General features: G+C 46.7%; 1 protein-coding gene across 6 annotated transcripts in view; it reads left to right on the forward strand.

The window, feature by feature from the left end:
• The first annotated feature begins 1,714 nt into the window (after positions 1-1,714).
• LOC147614643 (serine carboxypeptidase 3-like) overlaps positions 1,715-27,686 on the forward strand; it is a 31,993-nt gene continuing 6,021 nt past the window's right edge. For 5 of the 6 annotated variants that reach the window (XR_015262936.1, XR_015262935.1, XR_015262937.1 and 2 more), the window contains exon 1: positions 1,715-2,275. Coding sequence is in view for 1 of the 6 variants with exons in the window: in XM_086779914.1 (XP_086636040.1) it covers positions 1,932-2,275 (344 nt within the window). In the remaining 5 variants the exon portion in view is untranslated. The remainder of the gene's footprint in view (positions 2,276-27,686) is intronic. The other variant, XR_015262939.1, reaches the window with a different exon arrangement.

The following is a 27,686-nucleotide window of genomic DNA, read 5'->3' on the forward strand; positions in this document are numbered from 1 at the left end:
GGCAAAAAAGCTTTCAACTGGCATAGTGGACTTCAAGTCGGGAGAGAAAAGCATCAAGTTCGACACGTTCTATGGAAAGCGGGACACCCAGAAAGCCTTATCTTTCGTCAAATAGTTTGACGCCGCCTTTGGATGTGAGGACTTCTCCGGAAAGTCCAAACTCTGCATGGTCCGTATGCATTTAAAAGATGCCACCTTGAATTGGTGGCTAAAAGTGGTACAAGATGGGACCGAGCCTAGATCGTGGACTGATTTCAAAACCATGTTCAACAAGAAGTTCCTTCTTGCAAACTTCGAGGCAGATGTGCAGAAGGAATGGGATGAGGTAAAGCAAAAGGCCGGCGAGAGTGTGTCAACATACCTTAATAAATTTTCAGCCGTCTCATTGAAATTTACCTCATATACTCCCATCCCATCATTGATGGAAATGTGTTAAGTTTATCAATGGATTACAACCAAAGCTTATGCACACAGTTTATATGGTGGGACCTAAAATTTTGGAAGAAGCTCAAGACAAAGCCTTGCAAGCCGAAGCTCTGCACATGCCTTGGATGGTGGGCAAAGCAAAGAGTGTGAATCGAGATTTGTCCCAAAAGAAGATGTTCAAAGGAGGATCCCAAGCAAGGAACGAGTCACAAGAAAAGAACAGGAATGAGGATAAAGCTCCACTTTACCAAAAGAAGCTATTCCACAAGAAACTTGAAGAGTATGTCAAAGAAGGTAAATGTTTCCAATGTGGAAAGAAGGGTCATATGGCTGCGAAATGTCTTGATAGACCAAATCAAGAAGCCAAACCACCCCAAAATAATGCATTGCCAAAGGAACTCCGACATCAGGATGATACCCCGCTAGAGAAAAGGCAACTTTTCAAAGCTTGGGGCAAAGTGGCAAACCAACCTGTGCTTATTCACTTCGACAGACACCACTACATTCATCCTTGAGTGGTTGAAGCCATGAACCTCCCTCCGGATAGGTTTGGAACTCCTATTACTGAAGGTGCTGCCTTTGAGGGAATGTCAACCGAGGTGACTCCTATCTTGGGAAAGCTTTGCTTACAGATTGGAGACTGTGGATCATTGTTGTGTGGATCATTGTTGTTGGCAAAGTTAGACATTGTGATGTAATTTTGGGTATGCCCTGGCATAAGAAGATATACCTGGCCATTGATTGGGCTGGAAACAAGATTAGGTTTCCTTTTAAGGGCAAGAATGTAACTTTTGATGATTCATATGGTCCCAAGCTTTGTGGGACATGTCGGAGATTCCTTTTGGAGGCCATGATTGGCTAGGATCTATGTACATCTTGATACATGTATACAGAAAACATTGTTCATCTTTGCGTTTTGCACAGTTCTTAATATAGGCAGTACTTCCGCATGTTACAGTGAATTTACCTATAATGATGCAATTTTTCTTCTTGTGCACCTATTTGCCTTTTTATTTGGTGTTTTACGCTTCATGGTAGTGTATCGTATTAACCCAAGCACTATAAATTGAGTGGCCTGTAGCAAAGTAAGCCTTCTTAACTAACCCTATTTTTATGTTGGAGTCTCCCCCATCCATTTCCCTGCCCACCTTATTTTTATGGAGTTGTTTTGAGATTCATGGCATTAGTGTGTAAACCTGCTATTTATTTTTTTGGCATCTTGCTGTCAGATTAATAAAGCACAACTGGAGACCATATTTTTTACTTTCTGTTTTGTCTTCCACAGGGCTATTCAACATCAAGACAGGGACAAGACTGGGGCATCTGAATCCACTCTTACTTTCACACATGATGCGGGATGGTCAGACAAGATTGCCCAGTATACAATTTGTGAAAGCAAAGACGATCTTTGCATGTACATCCACTAACAGGGACACGCATACTACTAAGGCAGATCTTGTATGTAAGTCCGCATAGTCTGTGAGAGCAGCTGAAAGCAAATCAACATGGTGCCTCATCTTCTTCTTCATCATCATCATGGATGTTGGACATGGTGGTCCTGTGTTTGTGCCTGGTGGCAGCCATGGCGGCAGCAGGTGAACCCTTGCAGCATGGTGGAAAGGGGTTGTACTGCTTTGGTTCAAGCTGAGCGATTCATCAGAGCCCTCAATGGAGTGCTGGTGGATGCCTGTGGTGACGGCAGCCATGTTGGCGCATCGTCCAATGGGCCCACCTTTGTAGAGCACCCCCTCCACCTGCATGTTGAGGGAGACCCTGGCTCTTCCATCTCCAATGAGGATTTTGGCCAGCATGCTGAATACTTCCAGTTGAAGGGCACCCATGCATCCAGGTCTGATATTTTTTCTTGTTTATATCTTTTGATTTCTATGTTTAAAATTTAGCAACTTTCAGGAAATTTCATCTTCAAATTCTGATTCCCTACATGCACATAGTGTAGATTTTTTCAAGATTAGTTTCAATGTCTTTTGAAGTGCAAGTACACCTTTTATCGTATTTTTATCTTTTAATTTCAATATTTGAATCTTAACAACTCTCAAGGAAATTTGATCTTATTTTTGCAAATTTTGATACTTTACATAAGCTGGATTCTTTAATGATTAATTTCATTGTTTTTTAGGGTGCAAATACACTTCCTCTTTATATGTTTCAATATTAAATCTTAGAATCTTAGCAACTCTCTAGGAAATTTCATCTTGTTTTTGTGAATACATGTACATAGGTTGGGTTTTCATAATTAATGTCAATATCTTTTAGTGTGCAAAAACACCTCATATCTTTCCATTTCATTGTTAAAATCTTAGTAACTCTCTAGGAATATTCATTTTATTTTTGCGAATTCTGATTCTCTACATGTACTTGTGTTGAAGGTGTAGCCACCTGAAGAAGGTGCAAAGCCACCGGTAGCCGTCTATGGATAGGAGGTGTAACAACCTGTAGAGGAGAGGAGACAACCGCCTGGCTGCAGGAGATGGAGCAGCCGCTATGCAGAGTGGAGAAGGTGGCTCAGCCTAAAGAGGCGTGGAAGAGCAGCCTGTATGGTCGCCTGGCTGCAGTGGAGAAGAGGCAGCCGTCTGCTGGAGGAGGAGAAGGGAACACCCGGCTGCAGCCCGCTGGAGATTGAAAACCTGTTGGAGATGGAGCACGTGCTGGAGATGGAAAGCCTGCGCAGCCACCAGCTGTAGGTACAGCAGCCGTCTGGCTGCAGTGCACAGTCGCCTGGCTGTAGGAGAGGAGATGGAGGCGCCCAATCGCCTGCAGTAGACAGGCGCAGCCTGATGTGCAGCCGCCTGAGAGCAGAAGCGCAGCCTGATGAGAGGACACGCAGCCGTCTGCAAGAGGAAACCCAGAGGAGATAATCGCCAGCCGTGTCTTCTTCTTGGGGTGGTGCTTCCTTTTGTAAAGGTTGGAGAGGAGTAAACGACCACAGCTGGCCGGCTCCCCACGTTTGCATGGGGGCGGCCAGCTTCATGGTGGTGTGGGTAGGTGACCATGCACCCACCCCCACACACACAAAAGGTTAAGTGTGGCTCCCCACCTTGGCCCATATGTGGGTGCCCACTTTTAAGTGAATGTGAACATACAACCTTATAAAATGAAAGGTTAGAAATAAAACTATTAAACCAACAAGTGCAATATACTTACCACCTGTTCACACGCAACAAAACTCGTCAGAAGACAGAGCAAACTTCACGACTCACTGGCAGGCGTCCCCGCTCAGTAAGTGGCACGTCAAGCAGGCAAACACAAAAATACAAGTCATGCGAAAACAGTTTCAAACATGCAAAATATGAGTGCATGTGCAAATAGTATCATGGACATATCTCCCGTTCATGGAACAAGTACAAAATATCTGTCGGGCACAAAAATGGCACGACGTAAAGCATAAATCCTGGTCTTCCTATGGAGTGACAGTCCCATAGGTAAAACACAGTTCCAGGCACGAGCCTCCCTATGGAGTGACAGTCCCATAGGTAAGACACGGCACAAATACTGGCCCTGCCATGGCGTGACAATCCCATGGATAGAACACAGTCCAGGTCATACACGGGTGGCACCAGTCTAGCTCCCGTCCTTATGACACCATCTTGCTAACACACGGGTGGCACCAGTCTGGCTCCCGTCCATGTTAAGTAAAATTACTGGCCTCTTCACATGAGACACCGGCGTGGCCTCAAGTGAACGAGACACAAAACTGGAGATGGACCAAATGGTCGGCCAATTGGTGACATCCCCCTGGCAAAAATCTCATCCTTTGTACGAAGGATGGGTGGCAATACCACTCTGCCATGAATAATCTCAAACGGAGCCTTTCCCGTGGAGGCATGGATCGTATTATTGTAGGCAAACTCAACAAGTGGAAGATACTTCTCCCATGCAGTCTTTTGATCTGCCACATAACACTTCAATAAATCCAACCCGGCTGAATTTGCAACTTCACTTTGGCCATCCGTTTGGGGATGATAAGCTGATGAAAACTCAAGTTTAGTACCCATGTTATCAAATAAAGCCCTCCAAAAGAGGCTCATAGTCCTGGGATCTCTACCCCCAACAATGGATTTAGGCATACCATGATGCTTGAAGATATTAGCAAGAAAAAGCTTTACCATATGATCAACTTTAATGGTTTTCTTGACGGGCAAGAAATGAGCTTGCTTGCTAAACCTGTCCACAATGGTCCAAATAGCATCATTCCCATGCTGGGATCTAGGCAAGTCCATAATAAAATCCATAGTAATACTTTCCCAAGGTTGCGAGGGAATAGGCAATGGCTGAAGCAAACCTGGAGGTTTTTGTCTGTCAAATTTCACCTTTTGGCAAGTAATACATGCACGTACATAAGCCTCAATGTCTTTACACATGCTTGGCCAAAAGAAATATCTCTCAGTCGTGTGTAGTAGGCATGATACCTCTATGACCAGCATAAGGTGGGGCGTGACATTCCTCCATAACCTTTGGACGCAAATCCTTCAGCACACATAGGCGATTATCCTTCATAAGATAACCCTCGTTGATAACATAAGAGGCATGTGAATGACCAGTCATCGAATCAGTCCATATATGGCAAAAATCAGCATCCAAATGATACAAATCACGCATAGCAAATAAGTCCCCATGAGAGGCCACTGAGACTGCAGCTACGTAAGGTCTCTTGGATAATGCATCTGCTACCACATTTTTCTTTCCTGGAGTATGCACAATCTGAAAATGAAACATGGAAAGAAAGTTTGCCATTCTCATCTGCTTCTCCGAAAGCTTTGTTTGAGATAGAAAGTATCTCAAGCTTTGATGATCTGTCTTGACTACAAATTCAGCTCCAAGAAGATAATGTTTGCATATCTTTAAGGCATGAATTACAGCCAAGAGCTCTTTCTCATAGATATATATATTATGCTCAGCATCATGCAAATGACGGCTCTCGTATGCAACTACATGCCCTTCTTGATTTAGGACAGCTCCTATACAATCGCCCACATTCTACCACGAATGATTTTTGCAAGTCAGGAACAATCAATACGGGTCCACATATGATAGCATGCTTGAGCTGCAAGAAAGCATCTTGTTCTTTTGAAGTCCATTTGAAAGTGGTTTTCTTCTTTGTGAGATCATGTAAAGGGGTGGCTATCATAGCAAAATGCCTTATGAAACGCCTGTAATATGAACATAATCCTAGAAAACTACGTACTTGATGTACGTTTTGCGATTCTGGCCAATTCCGAATGGTCTCTATCTTTGCAGGATCCATTGTTACTCCATCTTTGGATACAATGTGACCCAGATAATGTATCTCTGAAAGGAAGAACTCACTTTTCTTGGCATTAATGAAAAGTTTATGCTTCCGCAACTCTTTAAACACTGTGACCAAATGAGTTCTGTGTTCTTGCTCATTCTTGGAGAAAACCAAGATATCATCAAAGAATACTCCTGTGAATTTGCGATGGGGTCGGAATATCTTATCCATCATACGATTAAACGTAGCAGGAGCATTTGTGAGAACAAAGGGCATTACCAAAAATTCATATAATCCAAAGGCTGTCTTGAATGCAGTTTTATGGACATCTTGTGGCACCACTCGTATTTGGTGATAACCACTCTTTAAATCAAGTCGGCTGAAACAAGCCGAACCATCAAGCTTATCCAAAATGTCATCAATACGCGAATCTGTTCTTGATGGTAAGCTTGTCTAAAGCTCTATAGTCCACACACATGCGGAATGATCCGTCCTTCTTTTGAACAAGAAGCAAGGTGAGGAACTGGGCTGAACCAAACCTTTCTCTAAAAACTCATTTACCTGCTTCATGATCTCTTCTTGTTGTGCAGCACTCACTTAGTATGCGGGTTTGTTAGGTGGAGAACTACCTGGCACAAGATCTATGCGATGATCTTCGGGCCTTTGGGGAGGTAATTCACCTGGCAATGCATCAGCAAAACAGTCGTTGAATGCATGAAGAAAATTCAGCCTATCATTAGTCATAGCATCCACATTTTGATGACTTGGTATAATGCTATCACGAACAAAAACCAAGTACGCAGAAAGACTCTTTTTCATTGCTTTATTAATTTGGATGTGAGATATAAGTGGGATGGAATCCCCATCTTTGCCAGCATCAATGGAATGCATGCAGCCTTTATGCATAAATGAAATCATGTTGGTCTTGTATTCTTTGCGGGGCTCAAGCCTATGATGCCAGGCTTGCCCAATTATACATCACATCCATTTATTATCAAGGTAGCCCTGGATATGTATGCGCAACTTCCCTATCAGTGGGGTAACCTGCACCTCTTTACCAACAAAAGCAGCTTCGGCTTCAATCTGAGTTCCCATGTTCTCAACCTCAATACCCAATGCAGCTGCCGTTTGTATGGAGATGAAGTTATCGGTTGCACAGTCATCAAACATGAATAAGGCGGGCTGATCCTTGATTTGACCCCAAGCCTTGCATACCATCCGCTCTTTTGCATCATGTTCAGTGTTTCCCTGCACATCGGAAACTGCATGTACATTAGCCTTGGTCTGCTTGTTCTCGTGCTTTGGTTTGCGGTCAGGGCATTGTCGAAACATGTGCTCTTTGTTGCCACAAGAAAAACATTTTCCCTCCTTGGCATATTGCTCTCTTTGCTCCGGGGTCAAGCCAAATTTGTTCTTCTTTGGGCCTTGATCTTTAGATGAGGTATTTTCAGCTCTACCTCCCTTGTGGGTCTCCTGAAAGTTCTTTTTAGGTGGCTGTCCACCTTTTTGCAGATTTGGGACAGCCTTGTCTTTCCCCTTTGAACCGCCTTGATCTTGCTTAATTTTCAGCATCAATTGCTCCGTAGCAAGAGCAGAAGCTGTGAGCTGTTGCAAAGTATGTTTCGGGTGCAATTCAATGCCCGAACGATAAGCTGGTTGCAATCCAGAGCGAAACTTCCTCTTTCTTTCATCCTTAGTGATTTGCATAAAAGGAGTTACCTCCAGCAACACTTTCCAAAACTTGTTGACATACTGTTGCACACTTTCATTATCTCTTTGCTCAAATCTATCCCACTTTTGGGTGAGAGTTTGCTCCGCATTTGGTGGCAAAAACTGAGCATAGAATTTGTCCTTAAATTCCTTCCAGGTGCAAATGGGGTCTTTGGTGATCTTTTCAGTGATCCACCAATGAGCAACGGTCCCTTTCAAAAACATGCTAGCATGGCGTACTTTAGACATCTCAGTGAAATCCTCATCGCTAAAAGCAATGTCAAACTATGCAACAAATGATAACACTTTGGAAGCATCATGCTCTCCATGAAAAACATCAAACTTAACAGACTTGTCACCTGCTTTAAATTCCTTGAGCTTTCTGGCATGAGGCTCATGGTCCTCTCTTTTTCTTTTCCCCTTATTCAACGGGGCAGCCCTATCTGCATGGGCTTCATGGGCCATCATAGAAGTTTCATGCAGCACGGTGGCATGTGCTCCACGAACTTGAGAATCGGATGCATGTGACTTTCCTGCATAAGGCAATGTCTCTCCATGAGACAACTCAGAAGGCAAAGCTCTTTTAGTGGCAGACCTGTCACCTCTACCATGGGATACATGTCTTGAATGCATGTGACCTTCATGTCCTCTATGAGCACTAGCATACATATACCTGTCAGGCTTTGTCCCTTGTGGAGAAGATGCATGACGAGAGGTGACTGTCACCTCTTCCTTTTGCATAAAAGACCTCAACCTTTGAGATGCGGGATCTCCATGCTTCAAGCGAGGTGGATTTCTGAATTTCAACTCTCCGTCTTCCCCCTCTTTGATGTCACCTTTGCGGAGGAGGTAAGAAAGTGCCAACTCCCTTGGCTTCTTGCCCACTTCCCGTGCCATGGACTCAAAAGTCACATCTACCATTGCATCAGCTTTCCTTGCTTCAATGGCACTTTGCACATGGGGATCTTCATGCAAAAATTTCAGCTCTTGCTCTTGTGCCTGCAAAAGCTTTCTCATATGCTCCATTTCAGCCCTCATTGCATCAGGCTCTTCTTCTAGCATGACTGTCTTTCCTCGAGACAGTTGTCCCTTTGAATCACTATCATTTACCCTTTCAAGGGGCTTGGGCCTTCCTCGTAGAGCATCAGAACCACGCGAGGCACTTGATGGGACCCTTGAATTAGGCACTTCCAAAGGGTTGCCTTGGCTGTCCATTGTGTTAAGTGTGCTAGAAGCGGGGTGTCCAATACACAGGTTCGTTTCCCCACTAAGAAGAGGGAAACTACCGTGCTTTGATACCAATGAAACCGATCCCGTCAAGTGGGAATAGACTCCGTTGGACACCCACACGCGTAATAGCACAACTTAATATCACAATTTGAAATGGACAACTTAATAACAACTGAAAATTGAAATGAAATAGATGGACACCAGCACTCGGGCCGGAACGGGCCGACCCCCCCCCCTCAATATATGAGATATTATTGGGAGTATTTAACAAATACAATGCTCCATGGGTTCAATGAACCAGATGATGTCCATGTACAAATGAATACAGTACCAAACAAAAGGCTCGAAGTAGATGTTCGAAGGAGAGCGACCACTTGAGTGGTCCAGTCTCAACGGTCCTGTGCCTTCACTGGACTCCGTGGAGAGCGCCCCACTGGTGTTCCAAGATCACACACAAACAGGCGCTCTTGTACTAACGCGTGGCTCTCCCGATCTCGGCACCTTTGGACCGTGGTTCTCCAAAAGCTTGGACTACCCGGCACCAAACGGGTGTTAGCCGTAGAGAGAATCCTTTATCAGATTTACAACAAAGTTCTTTACTTAAATCTGAATTCACTTACTTGTAGCTCACGGATGGAAGACAAATACCCGAGGTGTTTGTGTGCAGCTACTAGAAGTAGACACCAGGGTGCAGCAGCCTGTCGAAGAGAAGGAGGAGGTGCTTGTGTTGAAGGTGTAGCCACCTGAAGAAGGTGCAAAGCCACCGGTAGCCGTCTATGGATAGGAGGTGTAACAACCTGTAGAGGAGAGGAGACAACTGCCTGGCTGCAGGAGATGGAGCAGCCGCTATGCAGAGTGGAGAAGGTGGCTCAGCCTAAAGAGGCGTGGAAGAGCAGCCTGTATGGTCGCCTGGCTGCAGTGGAGAAGAGGCAACCGTCTGCTGGAGGAGGAGAAGGGACTCCCGGCTGCAGCCTGTTGGAGATGGAAAACCTGTTGGAGATGGAGCACGTGCTGGAGATGGAAAGCCTGCGCAGCCACCAGCTGTAGGTACAGCAGCCGTCTGGCTGCAGTGCACAGCCGCCTGGCTGTAGGAGAGGAGATGGAGGCGCCCAATCGCCTGCAGTAGACAGGCGCAGCCTGATGTGCAGCCGCCTGAGAGCAGAAGTGCAGCCTGATGAGAGGACACGCAGCCGTCTGCAAGAGGAAACCCAGAGGAGATAGTCGCCAGCCGTGTCTTCTTCTTGGGGTGGTGCTTCCTTTTGTAAAGGTTGGAGAGGAGTAAACGACCACAGCTGGCCGGCTCCCCACGTTTGCATGGGGGCGGCCAGCTTCATGGTGGTGTGGGTAGGTGACCATGCACCCACCCCCACACACACAAAAGGTTAAGTGTAGCTCCCCACCTTGGCCCATATGTGGGTGCCCGCTTTTAAGTGAATGTGAACATACAACCTTATAAAATGAAAGGTTAGAAATAAAACTATTAAACCAACAAGTGCAATATACTTACCACCTGTTCACACGCAACAAAACTCGTCAGAAGACAGAGCAAACTTCACGACTCACTGGCAGGTGTCCCCGCTCATTAAGTGGCACGTCAAGCAGGCAAACACAAAAATACAAGTGATGCGAAAACAGTTTCAAACATGCAAAATATGAGTGCATGTGCAAATAGTATCATGGATATATCTCCCGTTCATGGAACAAGTACAAAATATCTGTCGGGCACAAAAATGGCACGACGTAAAGCATAAATCCTGGTCTTCCTATGGAGTGACAGTCCCATAGGTAAAACACAGTTCCAAGCACGAACCTCCCTATGGAGTGACAGTCCCATAGGTAAGACACGGCACAAATACTGGCCCTGCCATGGCCCTCCCATGGCGTGACAATCCCATGGATAGAACACAGTCCAAGTTATACACGGGTGGCACCAGTCTGGCTCCCGTTCTTACGACACCATCTTGCTAACACACGGGTGGCACCAGTCTGGCTCCCGTCCATGCTAAGCAAAATTATTGGCCTCTTCACATGAGACACCGGCCTGGCCTCAAGTGAACGAGACACAAAACTGGAGATGGACCAAATGGTCGGCCAATTGGTGACACTTTAAGGGGAAAAAATGCATGGTTCATATATAAAAACACGATGTTCCAGTGGATATGCTATTTCCCCTTGCTGTTTCTCCTCGTTTCCACTACCCTTCCTAGACCGTTCTTGTTTTCCCAAGAACCCCCGTTCCACGTCCTCATTCCCATTGCTGGCAAGTATGGTGCAAGTACACTTGTTATCCTCTTGATACATACATACATATATATATATATATGTACATATGTACATATATGTACATATGTACATATATGTACATATGTACATATATATATGTATGTATAACATACATACATACATACATACATATGTATGTATATATGTATGTATAGAGAGAGAGAGAGAGAGAGAGAGAGAGAGACATACATACATATACATGAGAGAAACTCAGTACGAAGGGCTTTGTGTGAATATATGCTGTTATGTGTGTGTGTGTGTGTGGAGTGTGTGTGTGAGAGCATATCTTGATACAAAGTTCTACACCCACTATTGGGTCCTGATGACGTTAGTGGGGATGTCATAGTATCTAGTCCATACTATGCATAATGGAGTTGATAGTTATATAGTCTTGTGGGTTGACTACCAGGAGTATATAACATGCACGTTCCTGAAAGGTGAATTTGGGCATGTTGAAGTTTTCGTCCGAGTTGTGGACAGTTTTTAGCGGTGCATTTGCCCTATCAACTACTTTTTTGTTGTACTAATTCTTTCTATTTGCTACTTCCCTTAGTGCTAGGCTTCATTATGGCTGAGTCTGCCCTGCATCTCCGGAGGTTTGACAGAAACTTAGTACGAACGGCTTTGTGTTAATATATGCTCTTATGTGTGTGTGTGTGTGTGTGTGTGTGTGTGTGGAGTGCATGTGTGAGAGCATATCTTGATACAAAGTTCTACACCCACTATTGGGCACTGATGACGTTAGTGGGGATGTCGTAGTATCTAGTCCATACTATGCATAATGAAGTTGATAGTTATACAGTCTTGTGGGTTGACTAGGATGAGTATATAACATGCACGTTCCTAAAAGGTGAATTTGGGCATGTTCTTGGATTCATCTAGATATATAATTCAGCCGTATTAGCGAACATGCATATTTCACAATGTGAAGTTTTCGTCCGAGTTGCGGCCAGTTGATATTGTGCTTATTCTTCCTATCTTTAGCAGTGCATTTGCCCTATCAACTACTATGCTCTTATGTGTGTGTGTGTGTGGAGTGTGTGTGTTCTTGATATAGAGTTCTACACCCACTTTTGGGCATTGATGACGTTAGTGGGGATGTCGTAGTATCTAGTCCATACTATTCATAATGGAGTTGATAGTTATATAGTCTTGTGGGTTGACTACCATGAGTATATAACATGCACATTCCTAAAAGGTGAATTTGGGCATGTTCTTGGATTCATCTAGGTACACACACACACACACACACACACACACACACACACATTTAGCCCCCTTTCGCGGGGATGTACCCAAGCTAGAAGCTACACTACTCACACACACAACCCTATGGTGTTAGGGCTCGAACCCACGACCTCTTGGCTAGGGTGGGTCGTGATGAGTTGAGCCACTCGGGCAAGTTTTGCTAACTTATATATTTTAATTTCAATATTTAAATCTTAGCAATTTTTTTTTCTTATGCAAATCCTGATTATCTATATGCACATAGATTGGATTTTCAAAACATTAATATTAATCTTTTAAGGTCCAAATATACCGTTAGATGGTCATGTTAGAAGTCATCTCCTGTCCTAATCAGACACCAGGGCCTCTGTTGTGGGTGTGCCCGCCCCGTATAGGTGTTTTATCATTTTTCCTCACTCCTCGTATTTTTTCCCAATTTTTTCAAATTTTTCCATGATGTGGGTGGATGCCACAGACTAGCAGGAGCCTCTGATACTGGCCGACTGCACTCATATGTTCCTGAAGGCTGGCCGACTTGATCAGAGGAGGTCGTGGTGTTTTTTCTGTTGGCCGACTGGCTTTGCCCAATCGTGGAGGACTGGTGGCACTACATGCGCTGACCGACTGCATCCATGGGGCCATATAAATAGGCCCCATGATCCCCACTATGTATTCATTCAGTTTTCTCGGGATCTTGTGTATAGAGAAGAGTTTACACGCCTATCTCTCTGTCTTTCTTATGCTGTCTATTTTTTGCACTCTACTTGCTCTTGTGGTCTCAAGTTTGGTTATCATTCCCGCTGCGTATTTTGACATGGTATCAAAGCCCTAGGCTCTTGATAGATCTTGGGAGTTTTCTGAGCAAGAGGGGGATAGTTACGTTGCTGATTGGTGGACTGTTTGGACTGTTCGGGAAGAGAAGTTGCAAGAGGAAGGCGGGCTAAGGTACTGGATAGCCACTTGCAGGTTTAAGGTTTTTTTTTCCCACCCACCTACCCTTTTTCAGTTACATCTCCGCGATGGCAGATTTGTTAGAGATGGCTGAGAGGCATGTGAAGATCCCGACTCTCCCCACGTTCCCTGTGGACCGTCATTTGGACGGGAACAATTACGGCATCTAGAAGGTTATGATGGAGTTTGTGCTGGAGTCATATGACCTTGCTGATTTTATCGTCATCGGGGTTCCACGGCCGGAAGCAGAGGAAGGGGAGTTACTGTCGATGAAGAAGGACCGAGAGGCACAGGCACAGATGTGGGATCGTGTCAACGCCAGGGTCTGGTCATTTATTTTCCTCAATTGCACACCACAAGTAATCAATCACGTAAAGCACATGACGCTGGCCAGAGGCATATGGCAGCACTTGGCTTCTCTTTATAACAGGGTATCACCCATGAAGAGGATCTCCTTGGAAGTGCGGATGCGGGTTATGAACCCTACAAAGTCATCGATGATGTAGGAACACATTAACAAGCTGCAGGCTCTTCAGGAGGAAGTCCTCCAGGCTGGGAAGGAGATATCATCTGAAGACATGGCCATTACTTTGCTGGCCCACTTGCCTGCGCAGTATTCTGCTTTCTACTCCTCTTTAATTACGAGTGGTGGCAGGCTCAGCACCATTACCTGGGAGGAGCTTGTGCCAATGGTCTTGGACCAGGAGGAACGTTTCACGAACCCTCCTCACTGCAGAGGTTCAGAGGCCTTAACTGGTCAACGGTCGAAAGGCCGGAGTAACACCAAGGGCAAAGGGAAGGCTTCACCGGAGAAGTCTTCTGAGAAGAAGCCCGACTCAGAACAAGAGAAGATGAAGGCCGAACGATCCTACAATGATTGTGGCGAGAAAGGCCACTATTGGAGGAAGTGTCCTAAGTGGACTGGAAAGAGTGCTGATTCTTCAGCCTCAGCTGCAAAGACTCTTGCATTTGTGCACTTAGAGATGATGGACTCCGATGCTTCATCATCTTCGAGCGAGGAGGAAGTTGGCTTCACCGCGAAGGATACCCGAGAATGGATTCTTGACAGTGGTGCTTCCAGGCACATGACTCTGTCCCATGACTTCTTTTTGGATCTCAAACGGCAGTCAGGTCGCATTTTTATCGGCGACAACTCCACTATTCCGATACACAGTGAGGGACGGATGGAGATTATTCCCGATGGCAAGGGGGGCAAGCATGCTTCCCGTGTTCTTTATGTCCCTGCTCTGGGTTTTCATCTTCTGTCAGTGCATGAAGTATGCAAGACTGGCTTTCGGGTGGAATTTGAGGAGCATTCAGTTGCTCTACGGGACCATGAGACTGGCCAGGTTGTTTGGGAAGACGGTGTGGAGAATGGTATCTATAAGCTCTCTGCACTCTCCTCGTTGACAGGTTCTCAGGTCGGAGATTTGTGGCACTTTCGTTTTGGCCACTTAAATGTGGATGCATTGCGGCGAGCTTTCTGAGACCAGATGGTGGTTGGCTTGCCAGATGTTGGCAGTAGGCAAGGACGTTGCAGCTCTTGCATACGTGGTAAGCAGCATAGGGAATCCTGTCCGAAGCAGGCTTCCAGGCGGGCTTCGAAACCGTTGGAGTTGATTCACACTGACTTGTGTGGACCTCAGCAGATACCATCATTGGGAGGATCTCTCTATTTCATGTTGCTTGTTGATGATTGTACCAGATTCACGTGGGTCTACTTTCTTTCACAGAAGGACCAAGCTTTTGCACGGTTCAAGGATTGGCACATGATGGTGGAGAAAGAGTCTGGGTTGCAGGTAAAGACTCTCAGGGCTGACAAAGGAGGTGAATTCTCCTCGATTGTATTTCTCAGATTTTGTGCAGACCATGGCATCAAGAGGGAACTGGCCAATACCGGATCGCCTTCAGAGAATGGGGTTGTAGAAGGCAAAAATAGGACTGTGGTGGAGATGGCAAGGACCATGCTAGAGCATCGTGATCTTCCTCGTCCACTTTGGGGAGAGGCCGTGGCAACGGTTGTCCATACCCTCAACCGGTCTCCAACGACTTCAGTACCTAATATGACTCCGTTTGAGGCATACTTTGGCAGGAAACCTGATGTCCGCACTTTCGTGCTTTTGGGAGTGATGCGTATGTACATATTCCAAAGAAGCAGAGGGGGAAGCTTGACTCCAAGTCCCGCAAGCTTATATTTGTGGGGTATAATTCTCTTTCCAAGGGATACAGATTGTATGATCCAGACAGGAATGAGATTGTTGTCAGCCGGGATGTGGTCTTTGATGAGCATGTTCCAGTATCCACTGTCGACGAGCCGCCACTTCTTGGGGATCCAGAGGAGTCTGATGATGATTCCCAGACCATTGCTCCAGTTGATCACCCTTAGTCAACACAGGAGGTTGAGCCCGCAAACTGGAGTAGAGCCCCCGCAACAGCAGGAGGCTCCACGATCTGTTCGAGTACCCAGGTGGTTGTTGGACACCCTTCGGGAGTCAGGTGTCACGGAGTTACCCTCCGAGTGCACCACAAAGGACGGCCCTCGAAGAGCACACAGAGTCCGAGACAAAAGCAATACAGCGGAGCTTCTTCAGGTAAACTATGCTCTGATGTCTCGTATTATGCGGGACAAGGAGCCCACTTCCGTCAAGGAAGCCCTCTCAGAGGATACTTGGAGGAAAGCCATGCAGGTGGAACTTGATGCCATCGAGAAGAACAACACATGGGAGTTGGTACCGAGGCCGTCGAAACGGTCCGTCATTGGTGTCAAATGGGTCTTTAAGACCAAATATGCGTCAGATGGGTCGGTGGACAAACACAAAGCCAGACTTGTGGCTAAGGGTTATGCTCAGCGGCCAGGCATCGACTACGAGGATACCTTTGCACCGACAGCACGGATGTCCACGATTCGGACCGTTCTTGCCCTTGCCTCTTCTCAGAGGTGGCCCGTGTATCAAATGGATGTAAAATCTGCGTTCCTTAATGGTGACCTGCAGGAGGAGGTGTATGTTGAGCAGTCTCAGGCTTTATTGTTCCAGGATGAGAAGGGATGGTTTACAGGTTACGTAAGGCCTTGTATGGTCTTAAGCAGGCTCCCAGGGCTTGGAATCAGAAGATTGATTCCTTCTTTGTTCGGACTGGATTTCAAAGATCGGTTGCAGATCCTAACCTGTATCTCTTTCGGGAACGCGGCATGGTTACGATTATCATCCTTTATGTGGATGATCTCATTCTCACCGGTGGTCATGTGGAGCACATTGGTGTGACGAAGGCTGCCTTGTCAAAGGAGTTTGAGATGACCGACTTAGGCTTACTCCACTTCTTTTTGGGATTGGAGATCTGGCAGACCGAGAGGGGGTTTTTTGTTTCTCAGCAGCGGTATGTTCATGAGTTGCTTGAGGCCTTTGGGATGGAGAACTGCAAGCCTATTACTTCGCCGATGGACCCAAACACAAAGTTAACCGTTAATGATTCTTGTGAGCGAGTCGATGCCTCGCAGTACCGGAAGTTGGTTGGTTCATTGATCTGGTTGTTGAACACCAGATTGGACTTGAGCTTCTCCGTGGGGTTGTTGAGCTCTTTTATGCAGACACCACTGAAGTCTCATTGGGACGCAAGATTGCGGATCTTGCGGTATCTGCAGAGTACGAAGTATCTAGGACTCTTTTACACAGGAGGGGATGGAGTCAGACTCCAAGGTTGGAGTGACTCAGATTGGGGAGGAGATCCAGACACGAGGAGATCTACTTCAGGAGTTTTACCCTTGGCTCGGGAGCAGTTTCTTGGAGCAATAAGCGGCAGCCAACTATTGCCCTATCTTCGACAGAGGCAGAGTACCGGGCTGCTTGTGGTGCTGCTTGCGAGGCTGTATGGTTGCGGAGGCTGCTAGGCGAGATTGGGTTTCCATAGAAGGAGCCCACAGTCATCCAGTGCAATAACCAGAGTTGTATAGCTATGGTTCGGAACTGTTAGAAGTCATCTCCTGTCTATTTTTATACACCAGGGCCTTTGTTGTGGGTGTGTCCGCCCTTATGAGGTGTTTTCTCATTTTTCCCCACTCTCCGTATTTTTTCCCCATTTTTTCCCATTTTTTTGTGGCTTGGGAGGCAGCCCTGAGATGGCAGGAGGACCCAGTAGCTGGCCGACTGATGGCACTGGTCCACGACTCCATTTATGTGATGGCCGACTGCTCACAACTGGCCGACTGGCTGCATTTGCTGGTCGTGGAGTTTCAGGGCCAGTCGGCTGCCTTTAGCACAGGCCGACTGGGTATAAAATGGCCCCCAGCCCCCCATTCCATTTTGTATCATACCAGGGATCTTCTTGTGTATATAGAGCAGAGTTACACGCCTCTATCTCTCTCTCTACTGTGATTTTCTGCACTGCGTTTTGCTCTTGTGTTCCCAGATCTGGTCAACATCTCCGCTGCGTATTCTGACATGGTATCAGAGCCTAGGCTCTAGATAGTTCTTGGGATTTGTGTGAGCAAGAGGGGGACTGCTGTGTTGCTGATTGGTGGACCGTACGGGACTGTTTGGGAAGAGGAGAAGCAAGAGCACGGCGGGATGATTTGCTGGACAGCCACTTGCAGGTGTTAGTTCTTCTTTGTTCCCACCCACCCACCCCTTTCAAAGTACATCCCCGCAATGGCAGATCTGTTTGAGATGGCCGAGAGGCATGTGAAGATCCCGACACTCCCCACGTTCCCGGTGGACCGTCAGTTGGACGGGAGCAACTACGGCATATGGAAGGTTATGATGGAATCTGTTCTGGAGTCTTACGACCTCGTTGATTTCGTCATTGATGGGGTCCACGGCCGGAAGTAGAGGAAGGGGAGTTACCGTCGATCCGAAAGAACCGGGAGGCTCAGACACAGATGTGGGATCGTGTCAACGCCAGGGTCCGTTCGTTTATCTTTCTCAACTGTACACCGCAGGTAATCAATCATGTAAAGCATATGACGCTGGCCAGAGGTATATGGAAGCATTTGGCCTCTCTTTACAACAGGGTATCGCCCATGAAGAGGATTTCCTTGGAAGTACAGATGCGGGTTATGAGCCCTGCAAAGTCGGCGACGATGCGGGAGCATATTAATAAGCTGCAGGCTCTTCAGCAGGAAGTTCTTCAGGCTGGGAAGGAGATATCGTCAAAGGACATGGCCATAACGTTGCCGTCACACTTGCCCTCTCAGTACTCAGCATTTTACTCGTCTTTGATTACCAGTGGCAGGCTCAGCACCATCACGTGGGAGGAGCTTGTGCCCATGGTCCTGGACCAGGAGGAACGATTCACGAACCCTCTTCAGGGTGGAGGTTCGGAGGCCTTAACTGGCCAACGGTCGAAAGGCCATAACACGAGCAAAGAGAAGGCTTCGTCGGAGAAGTCATCTGAGAAGAAGTCCGTTTATTACCGCGAGAAACTAAAGGCAGAGAGGACCTGTAATGATTGTGGCGAGAAAGGCCACTATTGGAGGCAATGTCCCAAGTGGAAGACCGAGAAGGGTGAAGATTCCTCAGCAGCAATCATGAAGACTCCGGCTTTTGTGCATCTGGAGGTGGTGGACACCGCTGTTTCATTTTCTTCAGGCAGGGAGGAGATTGGAGGGCTCTCCGCAACGGACACTCGGGAGTGGATTCTAGATAGTGGTGCTTCCAAGCACATGACTCCTTCCCGTTCCGGTTTACAGGATCTTTGCAGGTTTTCTGGTCACATTCTTACTGGGGATACATCCACTATCCCAGTTCACAGTGAGGGCAGGATGGAGATAGTTCCCGATGGCAGAGGGGGGAAGCATTCCTCCCAGGTGTTGTATGTTCCGTCACTTGGTTTTCATCTGTTGTCAGTGCATCAGGTTTGCAAGACTGGCGTACGGGTGGAGTTTGATGAGCATTTTGTTGCTCTCCGGGACAAAGCAACAGGCCAGGTGGTTTGGGAAGGCAGAGTGGAGAATGGAGTTTACAAGCTTTCAACACTCTCTCCCAGGTCCTCGGGTTTGTGATGAGTGGCAGTCTGGTAATGGCCACTTAAGTGTGGATACACTCCAGGCGCAGGCTTTCCGGGACCAGATGGTGGATAGCTTGCCAGTAGATGGCAGCAGTTGGCAGGAACTCTCCAGTACTGATGTTGGTAGTTCTTGTGTTCATCAGTCAGAGGAAACTGAACAGGTAACTTATGCTCTGATGTCTCGTAGTATTCGGGACAAAGAAACTCCTGTAGATGAGGATGTTCTTTCCACGGGGACCTTTCGGAAAGCCAGGCAGGTGGCAGTTGATTACTTGCAGAAGCAGGTGCATACTCCAGGCTTTGTGGTTCCGGATTCAGAGGGGGTGGTTGACAGGTTTCAGAAGGCCTTGCGTGGTCCTCATCCAGTTTCCAGAATTTGTTTTTGCACCGTAATAGGTGTTGATCCTTGTGAGCAGTGTGATGTCTCTTTGACTCAGAAGCAGAATGGTTCATTGATCTGGTTGATGGACACCAGATTGGATGGGAGCTTCCTGATGAGGCAGTTGAGCTCATGGTTGCGGATGACTCTTTGGGAGGCAGGATTGTGTTTCCTGTGGTTTCTGTGGCATGCGAAGGATCATGGACTCTTTTACACAGGAGGGGGATTGATTGATGGAGTCCGACTCGACGGTTGGAGTGACTCAGTTTGGGGAGGAGATCCGGACACGAGGAGATCTACTTCAGGCCTAGGAGCAGTTTTACGAAGCAGTAAGAGGCAGTCATCTTTTGCCTTGTCGATGACAGAGGCAGAGTACCGGGCTGCTTGTGAGGTGGTGAGGATGCAGAGGTTGCATTGCAGGTTTGGGCTTCCACTGGAGGAACTCATGGTGATCCAGAGGCACTTTGTTCGTGAACAGATCGTTGCTGATGACATCTTGCTAGAGTTCTGTTCGACGGAGGACAGTACGGTGGACCTCTTCACGAAGTCGCTATCTCAGGATTTGCTCAGGCGGCACCCCAGCTCCCTGTGGTTGGTTTCACAGCCAGGAGCTGAGAGGGGGTGTTAGAAGTCATCTCCTGTCTATTTTTATACACTAGGGCCTTTGTTGTGGGTGTGCCCGCCCTTATGAGGTGTTTTCTCATTTTTCCCCACTCTCCGTATTTTTTTCCCCATTTTTCTGTGGCTTGGGAGGCAGCCCTGAGATGGCAGGAGGACCTAGTAGCTGGCCAACTGATGGCACTGGTCCACGACTCCATTTATGTGATGGCCGACTGCTCACAACTGGCCGACTGGCTGCATTTGCTGGTCGTGGAGTTTCAGGGCCAATCGGCTGCCTTTAGCACAGGCCGACTGGGTATATGGGGCCATATAAAATGGCCCCCAGCCCCCCATTCCATTTATATCATACCAGGGATCTTCTTGTGTATATAGAGCAGAGTTACACGCCTCTATCTCTCTCTCTCTTGTGCTGTGATTTTCTGCACTGCGTTTTGCTCTTGTGTTCCCAGATCTGGTCAACATCTCCGCTGCGTATTCTGACAGGAACCTGGTCTTCCATGCCCGGACCAAGTACATAGAGATACAGTATCACTTTGTACGTGAGAAGATCTTGGCTAGTGACATCTTGCTCCTTTATTGTTCGACGGAGGACAATGCGGTGGACCTCTTCACGAAGTCTCTACCTCAGGCTACGCTCAGGCGGCACTCCAGCTCCCTTGGGTTGATTTCACAACCAGGAGCTGAGAGGGGGTGTTAGAAGTCATCTCCTATCTTAATCAGACACCAGGGCCTCTGTTGTGGGTGTGCCCGCCCCGTATAGGTGTTTTATCATTTTTCCTCACTCCCCGTATTTTTCCCATTTTTTCCATGGTGTGGGTGGATGCCACAGACTGGCAGGAGCCTCTGATACTGGCCGACTGCACTCGTATGTTCCTGAAGGCTGGCCGACTTGATCAGAGGAGGTCGTGGTGTTTTTTCTGTTGGCCGACTGGCTTTGCCCAGTCGTGGAGGGCTGGTAGCACTACATGCGCTGGCCAACTGCATCCATGGGGCCATATAAATAGGCCCCATGATCCCCACTATGTATTCATTCAGTTTTCTCGGGATCTTGTGTATAGAGAAGAGTTTACACGCCTATCTCTCTGTCTTTCTTGTGCTGTCTATTTTTTGCACACTACATGCTCTTGTGGTCTCAAGTTTGGTTATCATTCCCGTTGCGTATTTTGACAGGTCACGCCTCAGGTGTTAGTGTTGCATCTCGGGTTCACCCTTAACTAGAAGGTTGAAGAAAAAATTACACTTCTTAAGCTCTAGTACTTCCCTTCAAATATGGTGAAGAGTGCCTTGCCTGGGCTAGAGTCGCCAGCTGGGTGTGGGATGGGCGCATTGAAGGCACTCCTTTACATAATGATATTTGGGCATTGTTGGGGTAAAGGCATAATGCCCACCCTGATAGTGTGTACAAGCCCATAAGTTATAGTACATAGTACACTTAGTACTTTTAATGTACTAAGTGCACTATGTGTACTAGTGCAATATACATGTGATAGGGGAGTCACACACTCACACTTGGTGAGTTGACTTATCCCCACAACTCTCTCTCTCTCCCTTGCTTCTCTGTGTATGTCTCCCACATGAATCTCTAACCCTAATTCTCTTCTCCCATTCAACTGGTATCAGAGCCTGCAGGTCGACTAGGGGTTGACGCTGAGTTTCTTCAGAAACGTGTAGCTGAAGCTGAAGCTGAAGCAGGTCGACTAAGTGTTGAAGGGGCTGCAGCTGAAGCAGGTCGTGAAACGAGGGTACCGGCTGGCTGCCTCGCTGAAACCCACGGCCCACTCTTCCTTGTTGTCGACGTTCATTTCCATGCGGACACGTAAGCCAAGGCGCCGTCGGTCGACAGCATAGGATGGCTGGTAGCGCGAAGGCGAGCCAGGCGGACACGTAAGCCAAGGCGTTTGGTCGCTAATCGGCTGGCTACAAGGCGTGTAGCGCTACACGGCGAAGGCAGCAAGGCGAAGTCGTAGGCTTGCAAAAGGCGCCTGGCCACAAGGCGTAAGATACGCAGGCGAAGGCGGCGGCAACTGAGCGAGTGATGCGAGAACAATACCAGGTAGCTGGCTGTACTCCCTTGTTCACTATCGGCAACGAGGACAGACGAGAAGAGCTCGTGAAAGATGCTCTCTCATGGGGCCGCTTCTCAACGAAGTCCATTCTGATGCAGCGCCCCTTGAACTTGTGCCCATCCCGCCTCACAATGGCCATGCAAGCCTCCTGCTTGGTGTCGAACTCAATGAATCCGCCAACCCCACAGTGAGAGATAAGGCGAAAGAGGGATTCAGGTCTTCTTTCCTCTTCCAGCATCAACACACGTGCAGCACCCTTTCTGCAGCAGCATCAGCAAACCGAATTGCTCAATTTTGAGCAAAATTGGCAAAATTGGGTGACATTGGTCACAATCAGGATCAATTTGCAGGAAATTGGATGTCGAAATTTGGGGCTTTTGATGTAATTGTGCAATTAAGCATTCATACATGCTGTATGATGTGAGAAATCGCACATTTGGGCAAAATTGCAGTAAATTGCAGTGCAAATCAAGGGGCTTTTGTGCCGATTTGGTTGATTTGCATGCAGGCACTCGCATTTGATGCCTTGGGCAACGTGTTGATGCTTGTCAAGCACTCAATGTGCCTGTAAAACAAGGGGCTTTCATGTATTGGATGTATATGTGGCCAGGGGGAAGCACTGCGAAGACTCTGGATGCCTTCGTGTGCGTCAATGTACCATGTATGATCAGCAATTGATCTTAAATCAAGGGGCTTTTCAAGATTTTATGCTTGTTGAGCTCGGCAAAGCAGCAGGCAAGACTTTTATGCCTTGAATCCTCAGAAATCAGCTTGCAGTCAAGGGGCTTTTGCCCAATTTCTGTTCGGGACTGTTGTATGCAGTGTTCGGGACTGTAAAAGTCTGATTTTCACTCATTTGGACAGCCAGGAGAGCATTTATTGCTACTGTACCTGCTGGTACAGATTTGGCACAGCTTTGTGCAAGTGTTGGCATGGCTGTACACTGATTTGAGTGAGGAAAAGGTTCAATTTCAGCTGCTATACTTGCCGGTACAGGTTTGGTACATCACAGGTGAGCACTTGGTACTGTTGTACAGTACTTTGGAAGGGGAACAGAGCACATTTAAGGTGCTGTCCTAAATCTGCAGCAACCAGATTTTAGTGATTTCATCACATACAGTGGGAGAAAAGTTGCATTCGTGCTTCGGCAGTGGGAGATAAAGCTTGGGAGAATAACTGTGAGCACTTTGTGTGCTTTTGGTGCAGTGTTTGCACATTTTGCAGGGGGTCAGGCATTGACAGGTTGCATATTGCTATGGCAACCACAGGTGAGAGCTCTTCATTGCTTCACATCAAGAAGCTTGAAGGCTCACATAACTATGATATTTGGCAAACCCAGTGCTATAATGTGTTGCTCCAGAAGAAGCAGCACAAGCCTATCAAAGAAAGGGGTGTAAAGCCCGCTTCTCTTACTGCTGAAGAGTGGGAAGATATGGATGAGCTGGCAAGATCTATTATCATGTTATCTGTGTCAGACTCTTTACTTTTCAGCATTCATGAAGAGAAGACAGCTTGGGGAATGTGGCAGAGATTGCAGGACTTGTATGCCCAACAAAGTGCCTCAAGCAAAGTGTATTGGTTGAAGAAACTCATAGGTCTTCAGATGAAGGAAGGGGCGTCTATGGTAGCCCATCTAAATGAGTTTAATGGTATTGTCAGCCAAGTTATAAATCAAAAGTTGGCAATGGACGATGAGTTCAAAGCCACTTTTCTGTTATGCACTTTGCCAGAGAGTTGGGACACATTCAGGACAGCCACTAGCAATTCGAATGCTATGCTGTCATATGCAGATGTTGAGGGTGCTCTCCTTCAAGAGGAGATGAACAAGAAAAACAACTCTGTTGGAAAGTCCAATGCAATGAATGCACGTGGGAGATCCCAGCAAAGGGGTAAAAGCCAAGAACGGGGAAGGAGCAAGTCTCGCTCCAAAAAGGACTTGGAATGCCATTATTGTGGCAAGAAGGAACACATTAAAAAGCAATGCTACAAATGGAAAAATGATCAAAAGGAAAAGGGAAAAGGCAAAGACAAAGACAAAGATGAAGCCAAAGATGCAAAGCAAAAGGGCAAAAGTGGAGTCAAGATTGAAGAAATCAATGTGTCACATGTAGGTGACAGTGAGGATGAGGTCCTATTTACGTCTTCACTTGATGCCCATTCACTTCTTACAGGTGGTCATGGTATGCACTCATGGATCATTGATTCAGGTGCCTCCTTTCATGTTACAGGTTGCAGAGACTTGTTTGTCAGGTATACTGCTGGCAATGAAGGAGTGGTTTATTTGGGTGATAACCATGCATGCAAGATTCTTGGCAGAGGTGATGTAAGGCTTGTGTTTTCAGATGGCTCACAGCTTATGCTCCATGATGTCAGGCATGTGCCTGAGATCAAGAAGAATCTGCTTTCTACTGGACAGCTTGATGATGCTGATTATGTTACCACATTTGGTCGTGGAAAGTGGAAAATTAGTAAGGGCTCACTGGTTGTTGCCAGAGGCTCTAAGGTGGACACTCTTTACTTTATGCATGCAGGTGTTTGTCACCATGCTAATGTAAATGCAACCGAGCTGCCGGAAATCTCTATGTGGCATAGCCGGTTGGGACACATGAGTGTCAAAGCAATGGAGCAATTGTCTCGTTTGGGTTACTTGCCTTCTCTAAAGTTTTCAAGTTTTCAGTTTTGTGAGCATTGTATATATGGCAGGCAACTCCAGTGCCCCCACAAGAAAGCTCTTGGACAGAAAGATGTGAAGGGATTGGGTGTTAGGGTTAGGGTTTACAGAAAGTACAAACAGGCGTGGAAACCAACACACATAGAGAACACGACTTCAGTATGCTTGAATGATCAAAAAAGTGAAGTACAATAGCCACATGATAGTGACCCTAAAGATAAGTGTTCACATGTCCGGCCATAAATGTGCCGGGTGGACCCAAACACTTATAAACTGCATATAAGTGAAACTGAGCTAAACTGGGGGAAAAAACCTCCACTGACTGAAGTAAAAAGTGCCCCAGTAATCTACTGATGATCACTAGCACTCCTCTGGGTGCATACACAGCATAAAACCCAACAAACCCCCCTGGAGTGATATGTGATCACTGTACATCATCCACCAAAAGGAAACAAATTCAAAGCACTGCGGAATGCTTCAAATTTCGGACGTGGTAATGCCTTGGTGAAGATGTCTGCCACATTCTGATCTGTAGGACAGTAGATCAGACTGATATCTCCTGCCTGGAGTCTCTCCCGAACAAAATGATAGTGAATCTCAATGTGTTTCGTGCGAGCATGAAACACAGGATTCCTGGCCACAGCAATGGCACTCTGACTATCAGTATAGATAGGTGTAGGCTCCTCCACTGAAATATCCATATCAGTCATGAGACGACGCAGCCAAACACACTCAACAGTAGTAGTGTAGGCTGCTCTGTACTCTGCCTCACAAGACGAAGTGGCCACTGTGGTCTGTTTCTTGCTTAGCCAAGAAATGCATGAAGAGCCAAGGAAGAAACAATTTCCACTAGTGGAATGTCTGGTATCAAAATCACCAGCCCAATCTGAATCACTGTAAGCGTGTAACTGCATGTCACCCCCCTCAGGATAAAGCAATCCAAGAGACAAGGTACCCTGCAAATAACGGAATACACGCTTCACAGCTTGCCAATGTGACAACCGTGGGCTGTGCATGAATCTGCTCAACTGAGAGACTGCATACTGAATATCTGGCCTTGTATTACACAAGTAAATGAGGCACCCAACAGCCTGAGCATATGTAGTGGCATCAAAGGAAACACTGTCATCTTGTAGTGACAGTTTCATCCCAGGCTCCATAGGAGTACTAATAGGCTTGCAATCCTGAAATTTAAACTTCTCCAGAAGTTTAGCAACATAGCGTGATTGCAACAACCCAATGCCTCTGTTATCCTGCACAAACTGTATGCCCAAATAGTAATGTACAAGGCCCAAGTCAGACATGTCAAATGTCTGTTGCAGTATCTCCTTAAAAGCTGCAATTTTGTCATCATTTGATCCCATAAGCAAGAGATCATCCACATAAAGACTGATGACCAGCAGATCTGTCTCTTCTTTCTTTACATACAGAGTGGCTTCTGATGGACTGTTCACAAATCCCTGAGTGAGTAGAAAAGCATCTATTTTTGCATACCAAGCTCGTGGAGCTTGTTTCAAACCATACAAGGCCTTTTTCAGCCTGCAAACTTTCCCCTCATGACCATGTTCTGCAAATCCCATGGGCTGAAATACATAAACTTCCTCCTCGAGGTCCCCATGTAGAAATGCAGTCTTTATGTCCAACTGGTGAACAACCCAACCACGATGTGCAGCCAATGCAATGACACACCTAAGTGTCGACATTCGGGATGTAGGAGCAAATGTCTCCTCATAATCAATGCCCTTCTTCTGTGCATAGCCCTTTGCAACTAGACGGGCTTTGTACCTGTCAATGGATCCATCTGCATGTCTTTTCAACTTATAGACCCATTTAGTACCAATTGCTTTCTTGCCTTTGGGCAGATCAACCAAATCCCATGTTTGATTCTTTTTAATAGAATCAAACTCATCCTGCATGGCTTTGTTCCAATGCACATTATCTCGTGCATCCACAAATGAATCAGGCTCATCATCATCCTGTAAACTGGCTGCCATAAAACAAAATCCCAAAGACCTTTTGCCACAAGCACATTTTTCAGCATATAACTCCACAAGGAGTAGTTCGTGCCATCCAATTTGTCTTCCTTAGACAAATATGTGAATACATCACTTTGCTGTTGATTTGCCATTATGCTTTACGCACAATGTTGTACCTGTTTACCAAAAAACCCAATAGTAGAAACCCTGATAACAACTGTACTCCACTGAATACAGTTCACCCAAATATGCCTGCACTCTCAATCCTCTGAATGTGCAGCTCAATGCACCAATGACTGAGTAGAGCAACAAATGGCTTATACAATGCCAAAATGCCCCAAAAATGCCCAAATTTGCTGCACCCAAACTGTGCAAAAAACCTGTATAGTTCTTTGCTAGAAAATCTGCCAGTTGTGCCTGTATATTTGTCACAGAGAAAATAAAAATGCCCAAAAAATGAATTTTAATGCTTACCACTGAATGACTGTGTAGCTTGTGGTATTTCTGCAGGTACAGATCACCAAAGTGCAAGTACAGTTGACTGTACTTCACAGGACTGATGATGTGGAAGTACTGTGCAGGTAGCGCTTACTGTACGGGCAGGTACAGTACTGTGTTGGGCGAGCAGGTACACGTCAGGTACAGAAGCAAGTGTGCAGCCTGCGCAGGTTTGTACAGTCGCCAGGTTTGTACAGTCGCCAGGTACGGAAGCAAGTGTACGGGCAGCAGGCGCACAGGTGTAGCTGAAGGCGCACAGGTGATGGTGGCTGCGCTTGACTGTACGGGCAGGTACAGTAACTGAAGGCGATGCAGGCGGCGCAGACTGGGTGTGGCAGCTAGCGCACACGTGTAGCTGAAGGCGGCGCAGGCTTGGTGTTCGAGCAGCAGATGCTGAGAC

This window comes from Cibotium barometz, chromosome 41, assembly GCF_041138505.1.
Source record: "Cibotium barometz isolate CiBa-2024 chromosome 41, ASM4113850v1, whole genome shotgun sequence".
Taxonomy (NCBI): domain Eukaryota; kingdom Viridiplantae; phylum Streptophyta; class Polypodiopsida; order Cyatheales; family Cibotiaceae; genus Cibotium; species Cibotium barometz.